The following is a 21,037-nucleotide window of genomic DNA, read 5'->3' as shown; positions in this document are numbered from 1 at the left end:
CAGTAGTACTGGTGCTACTCTGCAGTTGTTTTCATTATAATAGGCTACTTTTAAGGGTTTTCCTGTATTGTTTTCTTCCTTCCTTAAATATTTCAAAGAAAAATGGGTTAATCATTCTTCACAAGAAAAAAACTTCCAATTCTATACTGTATATTAAACTATTCATCACAAGACTTCCATTTCTGAAACAAATTACATGTATATACTGAAAAGAAAATGTCATCCTTAGGTGCTGATAGGGTTTGGTTTGTGTTCCCACCCAAATTTCATGTCAAATTGTAACCCCTAATGTTGGAGGAAAGGCATGTTGGGAGGTGACTGAATCATGGGGGCAGATTTCCCCCTTGCTGTTGTCCTGATAATGAGTGAGTTCTCACAAGAACTGGATGTCTAAAAGTGTGGAGTACCTCCCACTTCACTCTCTTCCTTCCTTCTCTGGCCATGTAAGATGTGCCTGCTTTTTGCCATGCTTCTAAGTTTCCTGAGGCCTCTCCAGCCATACTTCCTAAAGAACCTGCAAAACTATGTATCAAATCTCTTATCTTTATAAATTACCAAGTCTAAGGCAGTTCTTTATGGCAATACTAGAATGGACTAATATAGGCACAGTGGCATATATGCCTGTAGTCCAAGCTATTCAGGAGGCTGAGGTGAAAGGATCACTTGAGCCCAGGAATTGCACCTGGGAAACACAGTGAGACTCCATCTCTGAAAAAAAAAAATGTCACCTTTAGGAAAGGATTTAAATGTATAATGTTTCAGATGGTTTCTCCAAATCATTAAAATCAACCACAAATGTTGCAAAACTGTTAAAGCAACAAATAATATATCATTACAAACTTACAAGCATGGCAAAAAGCAGGCAAGTCTTAGACAGATATCAAAGAAAAAATTCAACAGCTTACTATTGTTACAACTGTTGAGGAAAACATTTGTATTAAAGCACCTAAAAACTTTGCTGCAATTACAAGCAAAAAATGCATTAAATGTATAGATCTAGATGGTTTTCAAAACTTAAACATATCTATTTGAAAAGGCACAACTGCATTCAATTTTAAAGACATGCCTTGTTATAATGTTAATTGGTATTTGCTACATGTCTTCCTCCAGAAAAGTATTTTTAACATGTTACAATGGTTACCTGTCATTTATGATCCAGTTCAGACAGAGATTGAGAGAGCTAAGATTTTTGCACCTCTTGACAATTTCCATCACGGTTTCATTATCCAGTTCAGTGATATGACGTAGGTCCAAGCTGGAAAGGTTTCTTAGCTAATGAGGTAAATAAAATGAAAGATGAAAAAGGTAAATGCTGCATTCATTCTCAAAACTTATAAATGGAGTTTATTACAAGGTAGCATATCATTGTAAAATATTTAAAATAGATGATAAACTGGAAGCTTTTAATTAAATATATATATAATATTTTACACATTAAATTAAACATGAGTATAGTACATAAACCTATGGTGAATATTTGTATGGCAACAAACATTAAAAGAAAGTAGATTTTACTCAAGTATCTTAAAAATCAAGTTAGAAATCTATTGTCTGATAGGCAGGCAAGCTATTGAGTATATTACATTAAGTACCTACAATTTGGTAAGATTATTATAACATTGTTCAATTTCAGATATTATCTTCATAATTATAATGCCATTTCTGTATAGATATTTTCATTTTTTAAAAAATGAAATATGAGTAAACGTTTAATTCAGAGATAGCCTGGTGATAAATTATCAATGTACTCTAAACTGTACTATTATGGATATGTGTTTCATCATGAAACAATATAAAATGTGTTTTAAGAAGCAAAAATTCCAGGTTCCACCTTCTCCATGTCTTCATCTATTTCTTTAAGTTTCCTGTCTTCCCCTGATGTTTAGCCTCTAAAGCAAATTAGTGATAATATTTACATAAAGGTGGCAGAATCTTAATTATCCTCTTCAAATAAGCTACCTTTTCAAATATTAAGCTATTTTTGCTTAATAATTGCAAAACTTAATCTGGAAGCATATGATAGACCATATAACACAAATACCCCTCCCACCAAAGATATTTATGCTCTAATACGTTACCTTATAAGGCAAAAGAGATTTTGCAAATGTGATTAAAGGTATGGATCTTGAGATGGGGAGATTATCCTAGTTTATCTGAGTAGGCCCAGTGTAATCACTGGAGCCCCTTATAAGCACAGACTTACTCAGAGAAAGTCAGAGAGATGTGATGGAAGATACAGGAGATGTTTCAATCATGAAACGGATTCAAGCTACTTTTACTAGCTTCGAATATTGAGGAAGGGGCCAGGAGCCAAGGAATATGGGCACCTTTACAGTTGGAAATAGTCCTCAGCTGACAGAAAGTAAGAAATAAGGACCTCAGACTTACAACCTTAAGGAACTTAATTCTGCCAAACAACCTGCAGAGGTGAGCAAGAAAATAGATGCTCCCTTCAGGCTCTTGGAAAGAAAAAAAATCCAGCTGACACCTTGAATTTAGCCTGGTGAGACCTGTGTCAGATGGGCATCTGTCTTATAGAATAGTGAAATAATAAACTAGTGCTGTTTTAAGTTGCTAAGTGTGCGGGAATTTAAGTCAGTTTAGCTTAAACCCCAAGGGAAGAGTAGACACTTAAATCTCCACTGAAAATGTTCTATATTTCTGCTGTCTGATACAGTAACCATTAATCACTTGTACCTATGGAGCACCTAAAACGTGACCAGTGTGATAGGGGACCTGAACTTCTAATTTTATTTAATTTTAATTAATTTACATTCAGTTTTTATATCTGTATATGGCTAATGGCTATAGTGTTGGACAGCATGGCTCAAAAGAATGGTCATTGGAAGGGTGGGAGGCAAAGGTGCCGGGCAGTACTCAGACTGTCTTTCCACCTCAGCTCCCAATGGGAGAAGCTATACAGAGTGAGTTCACAGATCACTACTCAATGCCCTCTGAAGCATGCTGCCCAACTACGGAGATAAAAAGAGATAGCTGCTGCACATAAAAAACAAAAAGGTCCACAACAGTAGGTAAATTCTTTCTAATAAAGACAGCAAGCATCTGTACCAGCTTCTTCTAAGGGCTGGATTGTAGGCATTAGAAAAGGCAGAGCTTCAGGAAAAGCTCTCTGCAATTGCCTTAACAGGTGAGATGTTCAAGGAAGTCACGTCCAGTCCAGCATGGGACTCAGCAAAATGATGCTCCAGAACACAGGCAGGACAAGCAAAGAAGAAATGGGTTCGGACAAAGTTCCTATTCAATAACTGCAGGGTAAAGGCTTTAGCAACATCAGAACATAATTGGTACTTGGCAACCAAAGCACACGGGAATGGACTCATTCTTGTTAAAACATAGACCTTTCTGGCTATTTTGACAGCTTCAGGCAACTGACCAGTCAGAACCTGGGTCAACTCCCTCAGTTTCCCCTTCTTCAGGGTTTGCCTTACTGAAATAATTATAGTCAATACTAAGCCCAGGGCTCTAAGGTAAGCTGTTTGGGCTCTAAAGTTTTGCTGCAAACATAGCCCCTGATTCCTAGATCTTACTTCTCATTGTAGCTAACTTTTATTAAAGCATCTGCAGATGCCAAAAAAAAAAAAAAGAGACAGAAATAAAATACAAAATAAACAGCAAAATACATTTCTACAACTTTTCTGACCTCACTAGAATTCAACTAAAGGAACAAACGGTTGATATGCATGCTCCTTGCTATGCTTTCTTTCTTCCCATACCTGATCTGCATGTGCTGGGCACAGAAATTGAAATCACCCACAGTCATGGCTAGGCTTGGGGCAAAATGAAAGGCCAACATCTTTTATTAACAGGAGACACCAGAAGGATAGATGGCAATGTACATTGATCAACTCACTAGTTCTGTGGGTCAGGAGACCAGGCATGGCTTAGCTGTGTCCTCTGCCTAGGATTTCACAAGGCAATCAAGATCTCAACTGGAGCTATATTTCTTTCAAGAGCTCACATCCTCTTACAAGCTCATGTAGTTGCTGGAAGAATTCATAGGATAGGATAGGATAGGATAGGATAGGATAGGATAGGATGGCAATAAAGTGAAAGAGACAATAGTAATGCCAAAAAGCACAAGTCTCAGACTCAGCGTTTTTTTGTTGTTATTTCTCATGAGAAGAAGGAAACTAATAGTCTGAAAGCAGCTATGGAAAGCAAAGAGAATCCTGCCCCCACCTCCTGACCCTGAGAGAAACACAGTGAGAAAATAAACAGGTATGGTAGGCAAAATTCTAAGATGATCCCAATGTCCTATGCTCTAACATAATCCCTGCCCCTTGAGTGTGGACAGGACACATGATTAGGATGGAAGTTCTCCTTATAAAGCAAAAAGATTTGGCAGCTATAATTATGGCTCCTGATTAGTTGACACTGAATGAATCTAAAGGGAAAGTATCCTAGGTGAGCCTGACCTAATCAGTTGGGCCTTTACAAAGGGTCTAGAGGTCAGAGAAATTATCCTGCTTGGCCTTGAAGAACTAAGCAGCTGTGTTATGAAAAGGACTGTGAGAGGCTTCTGGGGATTGGCCACTGGCTGATGGCCAGCAGTCCTACAACCACAACCACGTGGCACTGAAGTCTTCCAGCAACTACATCAGCTTGTAAGAAGAGTTGAGCTCTATAAAGAAATACAGCCCCAGTTGAGATGTTGATTGCATTGTGAAACCCTAGGCAGAGGACACAGCTAAGACTTGTCTGGTCTCCTCACCCACAGAGCTAGTGAGATGATAAACGTACATTGTTTTAAGCTGCTAAATTTGTAGTAATTTATGTGCACCAGTAGAAAACAAATACAGGTAAGCTACAGAGGACATTGTATTGCTGAAAAAAGGCCAGGCTTCACTCAAGGGGAATATCCTTGCTCATTTTAAACGCTGAGGCTTTCTGCCCTCTTTAGATACTTATGCTCACAAAAGCACAGAGGGAGAGGCTTGTTCCATTCAGCCTTCTCCTCTAGGTTTGTCTCCAGCTTCCAAGAAAGTACTTCCTAGAAAACAGTCAGTTAAGATGCAGCCACTCTTGTCAGAAGAAAGAGAGAGAGAGAGAGACAGAGAGGCAGAGACAGAGATAGTGAAAAAGTGGGGAGATCTTCCTAAATTTCTTAAAGCAGCCCTTATTCATGGGAAGATGGGTTTAATGGAAACACTTTATGAAAATATTTGCACAGCTTCTGGCTTTTACTGAATTCATACTTGTCAATAGTCATGTGTTTCAATATACATGTATCTTAAAACAAGTTAACTGCCTTTTCCTGTTTCCTAAAGTTTTATTTTTCAAAAGATTTTTGCATTAGAGCTAGAAAGGTGGATAAAATGGTTTCACTGGTCAAGTTTTCTTGTTTTTGATTGGGCAAAGATGAACTTGTATGTGTCAAGGATCTGAGTCACTGTTAAATTTGATAATCCTCATATTGCTGTTCCCCACATTTCTATTTTCTTCCTTAAAAATCACCATTTTTTTAAACCACATTGTCTTTACAGTTAGCTTTCTTTACAGGGCATTTTTGATCCCCACACCCAAAAAGGTTTTATCACTGTTGGAAATATACTGTTCCAGTAACATGTAAAAAGAAGCAGGCAGCCCTGTGAACTGCAGATGCTGGGTAGCTTTCTGGGCTCATGTGCTGACAGCAGCCTCATGTTGGTATTACAGGAAAATCAGAAATAAACTGCATTAAATGGACCCTTAGGGCTGCTTGAAAATACTTTGATATATGACTCTTAAACTTATAAACATTAAGCATTAATTTTGCTATTTGTAACCATATGCATATGTGAACTACTGAATATAACCATGCAAAATACACATACAGCATGACTTTGTTTTCCCAATTTATCTTTAATATAATTTCAAGGAAGATTCAAAGTCACAAAAATTTTATCCAGCTACATAGCTATCTCCTACACATGCATATTTGGGGTTCCAGCACAGCTTCTGACACAGAGTTTCTATGTGAATCCTTATCTATCTCTTGGCTTCCTTCATTGTAATGTATCTCTTCATCACATCAGTTTGAATGTACTTGATGCCACTAAACTGTATATTTTAAATGGTTAAAATAGTAAATTCTATGTTATATATATTTTACCACAGTTAAAAAAAATCACATATCAAGAAGAAGATTGGTGAGAGCATACAATAAAAATTGTGTAAAGAAGAAAATATAAAGCTGCTCATGCCAGTTCAGTCTTTCATCATAGGAAAGATAACTAAGTGCCAACGAAGCTGGAATAACTTATCAAATTGCAGATACTTGATAGAAGGATGTTGGCAAATCTAAAATATTTTATAGACTTGTGAAAATCCAAAAATATCTAAAACTTGAGTTCTATTTGACTCTTGAACTTTTAGAATCCAGGCCTATACCTCATAGTAACATAAACTAGATGACAGATGACACTGGTCTACTTGTGCCTCTCACTGCCCTGTATGTACTGTCCATAAATAAAATATTTCTCACTCTTGCATCCACGAGGAAAAAGGTTTACTTGAGCTCTTACACTCCAGGATTCTACAGGGATCTTAAAGGGTATTTTACTTTCGTTTTTTCATGAGCTGACAGCCACTATGTTCACATGGTCTTGTCTATAACTACTGTGGCTAACTCAACATGAAATATGACAGTATCCAAAGGCAGTTTCAAGAGACTAATACCCAATAACCAGCATCATTACAAGACACAAAACTAACACTTCTATGAGATGTGGCATATTTATTCAAAATTCCACAAACAGTTCTGTCAAATTCATCAACTCCCTTCCTTTGCCACGAGAATTTTATAATGGTGCCCTCCAGTGTTTCATAAAAAGCTATCTAAAATAATCCTTCATAGTCTCAAACAGATAATTACATTTAGGAAACTGACATTTTAATTAAACTTACTTTCCTTATAATTCACTGGTAGTTGTGAGTTACACAAATCACAGAGGATTTGAATAAGAAAGCCTTACAACCAAGATCTAAATGTTTCATTCCAATTTTTAAACACTTAGTAAAGTATTTTAACAGAAACCCAAGTCAAATGTAGAATGTAGGTAATCATCTTTCAGTTTAATACTGCTTTTATTAGGAAAAAAGTGACATCTAATTAATTCATGTTAAAGACTAAAATTAGTCAATGATTGGTATGGCCATGTATGTACTTAAATATAAAATGAGACACTAAAATGTTACCTAGGAAACACAGGCTTGGTGGATTATAGAAAGACCTCAAATGGCTTCCAAATTTTCTTAAGACCCTACCAAAGTTGAAAATGAAACAAAACCCCCCATTGTGCAGGGTGACTGAAGTGGATGAACTAACAGAAAAGGACTCACAGTACCTTGGCAAAGGCAGGATGGATGTTCTATCACTTCAGGACACTGAGGATAATTTAAGTGACACAACTTAGAAGTGGTAATTTTTGAAAATAATAAAACTTCTATATAGTTAAGTATGTTCAAATGTTAATTAGTACCTAAATTACTTCTTGTCAGTACTGCACATATTAACTTTATTGGACTAGGTTTCTAAGCAGTTGTAATGTTTAGGGAGCAAAGTCAAGAGTTAAGACAGGCTGCCTTGCTGATGAAGGGGTTGCTTGCTGGGCATAGATTAGCACCACACACTCATCTGCCAAACAGCTGTCAGGCTGTCAAGATGGAGACCAAGGGTAAGCCTAAAGGCAGAGGAAGAGAGAAAGGTCAGAGAAAGGCAGTTATATGAAAACCAGGGAAAGCTTCCTATTAAGGACGGGGAGAGTGACTCAAGGAGAAAGGGAAGGGGGTGGTAGCAATAGATACTGAAGTATAAAAGCAGAAAGAAGTAAAGAAACTAAGACTGCTGGGAGTGAAAAGAAAAGGGGCAGGGAGAATTTCTGTTTCCAAGCCTAGAAAGACTTCTACACTTTGAGAAGGTCTAGTATCTAACTTAGAGAAGGACTTGGTTGGACAAGGGAGGGAATAAGGGGTATCCCTTCTACTCATTAACTAGGCTGGAATCTCAGCTAGCATATTGAAATGTAATAAAAACCTAAATAAGCCATATTTAGGAAATCAGGCAAATCCTTCCCAGCCCTGAGGGTAGAACTGAAAGGCTTCTAAAATCCTTAAAGCTTGGTAGAGACAATAAAAATTGCTAGTACTAACTATGAAGACAGGACTTCCAGGGTCTTGGAATCAATAGCAGCTATGATCTTAATTCTCAGGCACTTTCTCTATGTATTCTTAACACATAGAGAAAGTGTATTTCACCCACTGCCTTCTTAATCACACTTGGCTCTTCTCTTTGCATTATTTTCAAATCCAAGGCCTGTTTGGTTTTGCCATTATCCTAACAGAACTGACATTATTCTCCATTTTATCCATTATTCTCCATTTGCTTTCTAGGACATGTTACTGCCCAGCTTCTCCTCAAAGTTGCCCCTTCTAACTCCTTCTTGCCACATCACCAGCCAGATTAATCTTCCTGAAACTACTTTGATGAAATCTCCTACCTTCTCCAAAGCCTTTAAGCAACAAAAATATTTCTGCTGCAAAACGGAATCTCAGAACTTCCCTATCAAGGCCCTTCACTGTCCATCCATACCATTCCCTAAAATCTGTTAAGCCAATTAGAATCTCTTTCCCCAGATTTTGAGAAGTTGTTCTCACTATGCTCAGTGAACTGTGCTCATAATTTTAAATCTGCTCTCACTTCACTTATTTTACTGATAACTTAGAAGTATCTGCTCCCCTCTCCCTTCCTCTTATTCTACTACCTGGTTCAAATCTCCTCTTCTACACAAAGTCTTTTTGATTCATATATGGAGGGCAAAAAATAAAGTCTTGGAAATATAATACACTTGCCTTAATGCAAATTATTAATTAGGTAATTCTCAACATATCTATGCTCTTTAAATGGGGAACCATTAGTTGGCAACAGCTGCCAAGGGACAAGGCAACAATTTTTCCTTCCTGCTATAACTATTTAGGAATACCCTCTTTGACTTCTCCTTCTCTTCACCTCCCTTTCCTGACCCCTTCCTCTTATACCTCCAGCCTTTCTTAGGCTGTGCTTCTCAGAATCAATCTCTCATTACAAACATCTGAAATCTAATCTTGATGCTTAAGCTGGGCCTAATCTGAGTCTCTGAGGTAGTAGCTGTGGTAACTCTTTATTCATTTATTCACATTCATTTCAATGTTTCCTGAGCACCTAGCTCTAACCTTGGCTACAAGTTAGGATAATGAGGGAACGTAAAAAAGAAGCCTGACAATCAGGCTCCATTCTTAGAGATTTTTATTTAATTAGCTTGGAACAGGGTGAACCATTCGTATTTCTGAAAAAGATAACCAGTTGATCTCAGCCTGGACTGGTAACCACTTCGCTGGTGCAGAGCAACTGATATTTAAATCCAGTTACTGAAAGTACAAAAAATAATTTGTAAAGCATAGTCTCTTTAATCACTCAAAAAATGCAAAAGGTGTTATTCATGTAGTCAGTAACTATTGATTAAGCAGCTATTGTGTACCAGGAACTTCTCTAGCTGATAAAAATACAGCAATGAACAAAAAAGCAAAAAATCTCAGTCCATAGAATGATTATATTCCTAGTTGGGGGTTAGGGGTAATAGATAAATAAATAAATAAATTATAAAATGTGTTAAAAGGTGTTAAGTACTATAGAGAAAAATTATGGTAGACAGGCTGGATGGAGAAGAGAGAGAGGGAAGATGGGATGTAATTTTAAACAGGCAGTCAGGGATGATCTTACTGAAAAGATATTAGAGCAAAGATTTAAAAGAAGTGAAGTAGCAAACAAAACCAGGCTGATATCTGGAGTAGAGTCAGAACGGTGCAAAGACCCTGAGATGGAAACTGGCCCACTGCTTTGAAGGATGATTAAGGAGCCAGTGGTGCTGCAACAGAGTGAATGGAATGAACACCAACAGGACACATGGTCTGTGGGTCTGTAAGGATTTTAGCTTTTGCTCTGAGGAATCTGGGGAGCCTCTGGAGGGTTTTGAACAGAAGTGTACCATGTTCCAACTTAAGTTTTGAAACAATCACCCTAGCTACTGTGTTGAATCCAGAACATAGACACAAGGGTGGAAGCAGAGAGAAGCTATATTGAATTAATCCAGTCAAGAAGTATCAGTGACTGGGACCACTGTGATGATAGCAGTTGGAGGTGGTATGAAGTGATTTTGGCTATACAGTATTTGAAAGTAGAATTAACAGAATTTTTTGACAAATATCTTAAGGAGTATCAGAAGAAAAGAAGAATAAAGGATGAATTCAAGAGTTTTGGTTTGAGCAATCAGAAAATACTGTTGCAACTAACAAAGACATTTTGGGGGCAGGCAGGAAAGATTGTTTTGAATATAATATGTTTGAGATGCCTAGATAACCAAGTAGAGATGTCAAATAAATTTAGGAGTCAGTAGCACACAAATCACACTTATGCCTCTACATTTAAAATATAATTGTATTAATTATATATAAATGTGTTAAATGCATTAAGTTAGTTAGGTACAAACAGTAGTCTTACAATTTATGATGAATCAATTTTGAATTAATTGATTGAATTAATGTGCAGGCATACATTCTCACAGTAATAAAACAGAGTGCAAAAAGCCTAGCCCAATTCTTTTAAAAAAAAAAAAAAAAACAGGTTTATAGCAAGTGTCCCCCAGGCCATCTGAGGCAGTTACACAGTGAAATTCATTTCCTTAGTCTATAACAGCATAATTCAGTCTTCACAGCTCCAGTCCATGTCCTCTGCAAAGCTACCTCGGATGCCAGCATTCACAGCAGGAGACTCTGCCCTCTGTACACACACTGATGTTGCTCATCATTTCACCATGTTGTTAACCACGGTGCTTTATAATCTGGTCTAATTTAAGTGTGTGTTCCTCACACTAGAGACAAAAGGAAGCTACTGCAGGTCAAGACCATGTCTTACTCACTTTTGTGTCACCAGTGCTTAACACAGTACTAGGTGCATTAAACATGTTTTTATTTTATTTGAGATAGAATCTCACATTGTCGCCTGGGTTGGAGTGCAATGGCGCAATCTCAGCTCACTGCAACCTCTGCCTCCCAGGTTCAAGTGATTCTCCTGCCTCAGCTTCCCAAGTAGCTGGAATTATAGGCATGTGCCTCCATGCCTGGCTAATATTTGTATTTTTTAGTAGAGACAGGGTTTCACCATGTTGGTCAGGCTGGTCTCGAACTCTTGACCTCAGGTGATCCACCCAGTTCAGCCTCCCACAGGCATGAGGCATAGTGCCTGGCCTAAACACATTTATTAAATGCTTAAAATTGAATGAGAAAAATTTGAAATCAGGATCAAAACTTTAGATATAACGTTATTTATTTAAGTTTCTACAAATCAGTTCTCTGTTGTTTTAACTCCATCAAATGCAGGATCTGCAGCTCTGAGGCTACATGCTTTTAAAGTTCTTCTATTTGAACATAAAGTTAAGTAATATGTAAACATTAAATAATAAAAACAGCATTCTCGTTGCATACAATTAAAGGTCATTTCAGAACAAGAAGCATAATGAGTTCTCTATTTACACATTTGTTCTTAAAATGAAGAACTTTTTTTAAAAGCCTCTATAAGTTATCCGTTTGAAGTATGTGGCAGGAATTTTGAGTAGTTCACCAAAATTTTAATCACTGTCTGCTGCTGCAGAAATGTGAATTTGTTAATTGGATTTCTGCTTCTCAATATACCAATTCAGAATGGTTGCTCTGCTCCTCCTCTTTCACTCTGGCAGTCACACAGTCTCTAATTGACTTTTTTTCTAAGACTTTTCTTTCCACCAAATCTCTTTCTTTTCTCCATATAAGATTTCTAGAGCTCATAACAAACTACAAACAGCACTTAAAGTTAGCAGCGCTAAGCAGCCCTGTCACTTTTTTACCCAGCAGGAACTAAGAATGAAAATTTCCCTTCAATTAAAAAATAAAATATTCACACTGTTTCACTTAAAGCAGAAAAAAAAATCAAAGCTTAAGTAAATTAAGGGTAAATTAAGTCAAATGTGAATGCAAGCAAGAAAAGATTGCTTCAATAATTGGACTGGTTGTGTACTTCACTTCCTCATGTCAAGTTCAGAGATTTACAAAAAAGAGAGACTGTTCACAAAATTTTGAACCAGCTTCAGTCACTTCCACTCATGGATCACTCTCCAAAGGGTCACAAGTTTTGGAAATACATTCCAAATGAAAGTTTTACAATCGTATTTTTTAAAGTAATGAAATAACTAAAATGTCATTAGCCCAAGACAAAAGCTTACCATATGCAAACCAATGACCTGTACATTGGCCTCTTGATCTTATACTGTCTATTAAAGCAATACAGTCAAATCATTTCACTCATTATTTCTAAATGTGTTAAGCTGAAAAACAAAGGAATGACAGTAATGATTTTTAAGTTAATGAATGTTCTGGCATATATTTTTATTTTCTGGCATTCCAAAAAATGTTACAGAAATGTTATCTCTACACTCTCAAATAAAATATCTTTTTTTCCTGGTTTACAGTATACAACTGGGACTCACCTTCACATGGATAATCTCGTGGCCTTACATTCTCATTTATGGGCCTCAACCTAAAGTGAATAAAAAGCTCCTAAACCTTAATTTCAGAAATCAGTTTTTCTATTCCGTGACCAGATACTGTTTCAAAGAGTAGATGAGAAATTTTCATCTTTTGAGCCAAAAAGCTGTGGTGCACAGGATGATAACCACCAGCTGGGCCACCTGCAATCTTTGGGTCTTCTATGCTATCACAAAAGATTCTTTAATATGTTGAAAAACACCATGAGGCCCCGTCAACAGGTCCCTACGGCCTTTCTCTGTAGAAGGGGTTTACCGCATAGGCCTAGAATGCTCCAAGTCGCCCAGGAAGAAACCAAATAACCTAGGCATTCAGCAGCAGCTCTCTCTCCTTCCAATTTTAAGCCATTTTATATGAGCAAAAAAATTCCAAAATATATACTTCTCTCCCAACCCCTGCTCCAAAGTCTGCAAAGAAAGCCACAAGTCTAATATTAATAATCTAAAAATGAATCAATCGGGTCTTACATACTACTGCAACAGGAGTCAGAGAATAAATAAATAGTCCTAAAATAAATAACGATGCAGGTTTGAGAAAAACAGTATTTCTTCCACAATCTTCAGCATTGTACTTGATTTCATTTTTCATGGTTATTACCAAAGTGCTCCCAGTCACCTGTGATAGACAGTGAAGGAATGAACACTTTCCAGGTGAGAACAATCTTAGAAGAGTCAAACTTTTTAAAGGGCAGGTAAGGATTCATATTCGAAATTCAGGTCAGGAACTCCCGAAACACTGAATCATATCCCATTTGTTTTACTTCGTTTTACATTGTTCTACAAATAGCTCCAAGAAGCAACAGCACTTGGTCCACAAAGTATTTCAATTTGGAATTAGTAACTTTTACTTCCTGACTTCTGTAATTATACTCAATGTTATGAGCTGGAAGTGAAAGAGCTAAAAGTCTAAGTTAATGACTACGCTACAGGGAGTAAATCAGTTATCAGTAAAAAACGGTAATCAGAAAGATCTCTGTAAAGTTTTCCCTGATATTAAACAACATGGAATATGAAATTATCATTAAAGGAGATGATAAAAGTATTTTTAAATGAGGTGCAAAAATTTCTAACTTTGATTTATATATTAAAGCACCTCTTTCTGATACAAAGAAATGTCCATCTGTAAAGCTGCTCTCTCAACCAATTTTAACCTCCTATGAGTTCAAAAGCTTCAGCCAATTGAAATAAAATTAAAAATGACAATATCTAATGTACATCTAAGGTAGGACTTTAAATATCAATTTATAATTTACCTTAATATTGCATACTTTGGTCACTTATACCTTCTCACACCAATACAAAAACGTGACCAAGATTTTTTAAAACAAACAAACAAGTATAAACAGGATAACATGAATTGTTTTTTAATTGTCAATCAAAACTATCCAAGATATAGCTTCAAATAACTAGTAACCAATAACTCAAATAACTAGTTCACAAGTTAACTTCTTTAGTCAAATACTTTTCTTTACATTTGCTTCTGTAGGTTGACATTATAGATTATAGCACTCAGAAAACATTACAACTCTGTTGTTGCTCAGAGCATGTATGAAAACCATCTTTCTGTAATTAAGCAGCTAGCACTCGACCCTATTTTTGGAACTCATCATGAACTTGTAGCTTTATTATTCTTAATTGTCATGTAACTGGCTGCCCTTATGTTTCTAGCTACAGCTTGTCTGGATTCAGGACATCAGTATGGAGTCAGTGGTGGTCTAAGAAAGAGTCAGGTCTAATTTAAATCTTATATTATGTTCAAGTCTCTGCTGTGCTTTGATCCCAATTGTTCCAATAGTCTCATAAAGAAAATAAATATCAGTTCTATTGTCTTAAATGTGATTTCCTGTAAGAAACCCAGAATGACATGGAAAGGAAGATGTGTTAGTCAAGGTATAATTAAGAGAACAAAAACTACTATAAATATGAAATCACGTGAAGGGAATTTCATTAAAGGAATTGGTTATTTTGGTGAAGGAGCAGCTAAGAAGACAAACTGAATACGGTAGTGTAAGCCACAAATTTTGCAACAGCAGGAAACCACCAGATCCCAAAGCTAATGACATTGAAGCTGATCCCTTCAGCATCCCAAAGCTGAAGACACAAAAGGAAGAGTCAGCGTTACTGGGACCCACAAGCCACAGTCAGCCAACACAAGTTGGAACTACTACCCTGGATCAGTCCAAGGCTGGAAACATGGAGGAGACAGAGGTGTTGCCAAAATTGCTACCTGAGACAGAGAGGGAGGGAGAGAAACATTTATTGCAGTTTCTGCCTCTCTTTGGCATTCCTGTCTCCCACTAAATGCAGCCTGCAAAGTGAAGCCCCCTACAAAATATAGCTGTAGAAGAGCATGATTAGAGAGAAGAAAGGCTCTGAGGGCAAGGAAGCTTGGTTTTGAGGGCAAGCAGCACGAAGCAAAAGAAAAGAAGGAGGAAGTGGGGCACAGGTTTCTAGCAATGAAAAGAAGCAGAGTCACTCTAATGGGAGCTCTTTTTAACAATCCAGAAACAGGAATAATTGCCAGCGTATTCCTGTACTTTGCCTGAGAAACCCACAGTGCTGACCAAGTTTGTTTCCTTCTTTGAGCCAGATGAAAGCTGCTTTCTCAGGCACAGGAGTATTGTTTCATTGTTAAAGATTCAAGATTGATAGTCAATTGCATGTTGAAAAGGGCCTCTGATAAAACACAATAACCAAGCATTTCCTCTAGTGAATATAACAGAGAAAGCTCCAGTGGAAAGCTTTTTCTTGAAAAAAAAAAAATTGGTGGCCAATCATCCCACTGGGATAAAATCAATTGAACAGAAGTCTACAGTGGGGGAAGAAGCTATGCTCCTGAAGGTTTTGTAAATACACTGTGATCAACAGCTTTTGTGTAAATGCTTGTAATACCTCTGGGCTAGAGAGCAAACATGTGGGGAGCTCAATTGCCTTTAGTCAATGTACTCTATTGGACTCTATTATTGGGCAAGTGTGTCTAGAGAAGCGAGAGCTCAAAACCAAACTCTAATCCAAAAATTATTAGAGAAAACAATGAGTAATAACATGTAGGCCCAAATTCTGCTAAAACGTTGAGGTTCCAAGCTAAAATTTCACAACGCTCTGTCTCATAACAAGCAACTTGTAATTCTTTTTAATAGGGAGTTACTATGAAAATGAATTCCCTATTTTCAAAGAATGCTACTACAATAAAGACACAACATAATTTATTTGCTTTTAGTATCCAGGAGCCGCTTTAGACTCATGGTGAATATTTTCCATCACCACTATAGACTTCACACAACATTAAACAAAATTGCAAAGAAAAAGATAATACATACATTCTTTGGATTATCTGTGATTAACAACTAGCACGGTGTGGATGTGTGTACTGTGTTGAAGTATGTATATAAATGAATAAACAATATGTACATAGACAGCTACTTCCCTGTGGCTGATTGTGGCAGGCAAGATCTGCCCAGGTGGAGTAAAAATGGTGCGGAAATAAGACAGTTGAATTAATTAAAAATAAAATATAGTTAAGTATTTTATACATGTACAAAACAATTGCCTATAACTATCAATGTTTTTAATCAATTATGTTTTTTAAATTAACTGGATTCTATTTAACTCTCTGTAATTCTCAATACATGTTTACTTCAAGTTAATAAATGAGATCCGCTTATTTTTTTCTCATTAAATTAAATTATTAATTTATTCTCATTAATGTCCAAACCTGGTTTCTCAAATTTGGGCAGTCTGTTCTGCTGATTTAGAAATGGGACCCCATCCATGTTCACTATCACTCTTTATAAACCAGAAGACTAGGGGGAGCAGAATGACACAGGTCCTTAAATAAAATTTCTGCCACAAAACACTGTGAATGAATTTGAAAGAAAAAACAAAAAGGAATGAAAGCAACAGCTCATAATATCTTTCTTGGATAAAGACTGACCTCATGTGTTAGAGACCAGATAAAATATAGTGGAAATCCTTTTTATAAGTGTATTTTCAACAAAAACCACATTTTGCAAACAAGTATGTGATAAACATTCAAAGAGTGAACTGAGGATAATATAAGCAAAACAAAATAATATTTAAAATATAAAGCCATGATCCAAGAAAGGCCCTTTCAAAAACAATTGCCAATTCTCTTCATTTTATATTTATATATTTATGTTAAAGCCTGAAGCAGCCATTTTCTCAAAAGATAGATGCCACAGAGAAACTCACTGGCTCACTTTATTTGTTAGGACTTTTACAAACTGAGCTATTTGAAAGATGAATTCATTTATTTTAGTAGTGTGATATTGATAACTATTGCCATTCCAGTTGCTGAAATGAAAACGTAGCACAAACAAATACACATTACAACTAGAGTGTGAATAACAGAGTTATAAAATATAAAAAGAGTAGCCTCACTGATCAGGTATTATTGACTAAACAGCATCAAAAAATAAATGTGGTAAGTTGCTATTGCTTATGTAGATACTGTCTATACTAATTTATAAAAACACTGAAGTCACTAATTTGGGCAATAATGATAAGGTAGAATAGTATATCCCAGTTTCCCCCTAGCCAAGGGAGATGCAATCCAAGACTCCCAGGGGATGCCTGAAACAGAATAATACTGAACTCTATCTATACTATATGTTTTCCCATTTAGTAACAGGCAGGTAGCATATACAGTGTGGATATGTTGGACAACTATGATTCACAGCCCTGCCGGGAGGGAGTGCAAGAGTGTGAGATTTTAAGGCACTACTTAGAAGAACTGCAATTTAACACTTATGAAGTCTTTATTTCTGAAATTTAACATCTAACAGTTTCAGCCTGTGGTTGACTGCAGGTAACTGAAACCTGGGAAGGCGAAACAGTAGATGGTGGGATCTGCCGTATGCCCTGGATTCAGTGTATTGCTATGGTATGAGTTTTTTTAAATGATTTTTTAAAAATACTGTTTTAGTTACACAGTGTGTTTAACTTAAATAATTAAGCAACCCTTAATGGGTCAGCAGAAAAAGAAAAAAAAATTATACAACAAAGAGCAAACACACACAGTTATTAATCTTAACATTCAGCACTGGCACTCAGGTAGAAAAAAGGTTATAAAGTCTTTAAGTAAGATTTATTTTTATAAAATTATTTTATCTTATGTTAATGAAAGAATATAAGTGAATCAGGACTAACAAGTTACGAGGGAGTTTTTGTATGTCACGATTTATATTTTTTAATTTGCTTTTTTTTAAAAAATTTTCAACCATTTCTTAAGTTATATGCCAAGCGCTCTTTCTGATACAACCCTAGAGGTAGATAGATGCTATTATCATCCTGTTTTTACAGATGAGGAAACTGAGGCAGAGAGATTAGGTGATTTGTCCTAGGTCATACAATTAGCAGTCACAATTAGCTTTGTTGACAGCAATAAATGCTTTGTTGGCCTTGGCAAACTTCTAAGAAAAAAAGATCAATTAATGGATCACCTCAGGCCTAGATAATCAACGCTTATATTCTCAACACTCAATTTTTAGCTCAACTCTTAACTGCTAAAAAGGACCAAAAACATGGTTATCCAACGAAACCCTTTCATAATACTGCACTCACTAAGTCATATTCATTAGGGAATATTTCAGAGCTGAATGGATTTAAGAACATATTTTCCACATCTCAGAATATCACTCAAGCACCTATAATTAATCAGAAACAAATGAAATAATCTATGACAAAGCAGCAGTATTCCCATTTAAGTGGTAAAATAGTATGTTATTTCTGCAGAGTAAAGCAATCTAAACTAATCAGTGGTTTGAAAATTTGGAAGGCAAGAAAGTTCATTTTTCATTTCTAGTCTCTGAATAAACAAAAAAAGAAGATGAAAATTGAGTTAGCTGCATGAATGAACATTCTTTCAGTTACTTATGTTAAATCAACTGAAAAAAATCAATTTTGTTTTCCTTTAAAAAACATTTCATATTTCCAACCATAAGCACTTTTAAAATATGTGCTTTTTCGAAGTTCTTTAAATGTGATTATGATACAAGAAAATATCACAAGTTTTATTTAGCTGTCTGTTACCTTCCTAAGGAACTCTGTTTTTAAAAAAAACAGTATCAAAAAAAACTCACCAAACCTATACCCAACATACCCCTATAATTCAGTTAATGTTTATAAACTGAATGTTGATAAATAAATATTATAAAGAAAAATTCTCTACCATCTTGATAGTTATTTAATATAATGTCTTTTCTTTTTTTCTTTTTTTCCTTTCAGAGACACGTTCTTGCTGGATTGCAGGGGTATGATCACAGCTCAGAGTAAGTTGCCTCAATTTCTTGGGCTCAAGCAATCCGCTCACCTGAAGCCCCTAGAGTAGCTAGGACTACAGGCATTTACCACCACACCCAGCTAGTTTTTTGTAGAGATGGGTCTTACTATATTGCCCAGGCTGGTCTTGAACTCCTGGGCTCAAGGGATCCTCACACCTCAGCATCCCAAAATACTGGGATTACAGTCATGAGCCATCACACCCAGATTAAAAAAAGGTCTTCTTGACTTCTGACTGAAATCATTTGAACTGATTTGATATAAATAAATTCACAAGAGATTTGTGACATTATACTGATGAATTTACAGCATCTCTAAGGCTTGCCTTTGAACTACATGTAAAAATAACTTGCCATTTTTGGCATTTCAGATTCTACAGGTAGACTATTCAACTGAATTTTAAAATAATATTTGTTAATATATATTATTATGCTAAGCATTTTCCATGTCATTATGTATTCTTGAAAAGTATAATACTGAATGGTACAATTTTATTATGTTAGACTAACATCAACATTTTTAATTTGTTGAACCCTCAAAAGTTTTTTTTTAATCATTATGGAAATTTTTAAATATAAACAAAAGTATTCAGGGGGTATCATAAACCTTCATGTCTTAAAATCTAGCTTGATTATCAATATTTTACATTTTTTTTCTTTCAGAAACAGGTCTCACTCTTGCCCAGGCTGGAGTGCAGTGGTGTGATTGAAACTCACTACAGCCTCTAACTCTTGGGCTCAAAGGATCCTCCTGTTTCAGCCTTCCAAGTAGCTGGGACCATAAGCATGTGCCACCATATCCAGCTAATTAATTTTTTTTTTTTTTTTTTAAGAAACAGGGTCTGTTACCGTGACTCTAAAAGGCATGTCCCTTATTATCATACAATCCTTCCTCCGGCTTCAGCATCCCAAGCATCTGAAATTACAGGCACAAACCACCATACTGGCCCAATATATTCACCATTTTTGTTTCCTTTATTGGCCTATGCACTTTTGTCTTTTTCTTGTTTTTAGTCCCATTGTAGTATTTTAAACCAAATCCCTAATACTGTGTCATTTTACCAGTAAATAAAGTATGTGTCTCTTACTAATAAAAATTTAACAAGCATGTCACTATCATCCTTGGCAAAACTAACAATAATACCTTATTATCATCTAATAACCATTTAACATTCAAGTTCTCTCAGTAGTCTAAAGAATACACATTCTAATGTTGTTTTGTTACTATCAGGATTCAATATCAGAATTCAGGCAAAATCTCCACATCACGTTTAGTTGTTTTGTCTTACGCGTTTTCTAAAAATTGTCCCTGTTTTTCTTCTAAAATGTTTTTTCTTGGAGAAACTGGGTCATCTGCCTTAGACAAATCTGGATTTAGCTGATTGTCTTTTTGTGGTGTTATTTAACATAATGCTTTAATCCCTGTAAATGGGTAAATACAGAGGCAGATTAGATTCAGCCTCCTGGTTTGTTTTTTGTTTTTTTGGTTTTTTTTTGAGACAGAGTCTCACTCTGTCACCCAGGTTAGCGTGCAGTGGTGCGATCTCGGCTCACTGCAACCTCCACTTCCTGGGTTTCAAGCGATTTTTGCACCTCAGCCTCCTTAGTAGGTGGGATTACAGTTGCCCTGCACCCTGCCTGGCTAATTTTTGTTTTTTAGTAGCAAGAATACTATATAAGTGATGCTTGTAGTCTCTACTGCATCACCTCACGAGTACTTAAGGTCTGGCTGTCTCACTTTTCTTCATGCTAGATTGATCAGTGAGTTAAATTTTATCAACTTCTTTCCTCCATTATGATATTCCTGAATGAGAATATCAATCCACATCCAATCGCTTTTGCTTTCATTGACGATGAGCATTGCCTTGGTCCATTATTTCACAGTAACGGCAAAACTCTAATTTTCTAATTCTATCATTCCTCTTCCATTTGTTACCAGAATCCTATACAGAGGTTGTTTCCCTTATGAATTATGTGGTTATTTTTATGTAATTCTTATAAGAAAAAAGGGATAAATGTGTGATACTCATTTTGTTTACTCATTTTTACAGTAATAAACTGCTGCCTTATTAAGTTCCAAAAATGACCAATGAGCTTTTCTTGAAAAACAGCTTTACTGAAGAAAAA

General features: G+C 36.1%; 1 protein-coding gene across 4 annotated transcripts in view; it reads right to left on the bottom strand.

Moving 5' to 3' along the window:
• Window positions 1-21,037, bottom strand: part of FBXL17 (F-box and leucine rich repeat protein 17) — a 539,173-nt gene that overhangs the window by 349,401 nt on the left and 168,735 nt on the right. For all 4 annotated transcript variants that reach the window (XR_004264890.1, XM_032263825.1, XM_032264542.1 and 1 more), the window contains one exon: window positions 1,142-1,272. Coding sequence is in view for 3 of the 4 variants with exons in the window: in XM_032263825.1 (XP_032119716.1) it covers window positions 1,142-1,272 (131 nt within the window). In the remaining variant the exon portion in view is untranslated. The remainder of the gene's footprint in view (window positions 1-1,141; window positions 1,273-21,037) is intronic.

The sequence above is a fragment of the Sapajus apella genome, unplaced genomic scaffold (genome assembly GCF_009761245.1).
Source record: "Sapajus apella isolate SASKATOON/1434 unplaced genomic scaffold, GSC_monkey_1.0 scaffold1, whole genome shotgun sequence".
NCBI classification, from domain to species: domain Eukaryota; kingdom Metazoa; phylum Chordata; class Mammalia; order Primates; family Cebidae; genus Sapajus; species Sapajus apella.
Note: the sequence above shows the minus strand (reverse complement) of the source record. Positions and strands in the feature narration are given on the sequence as shown.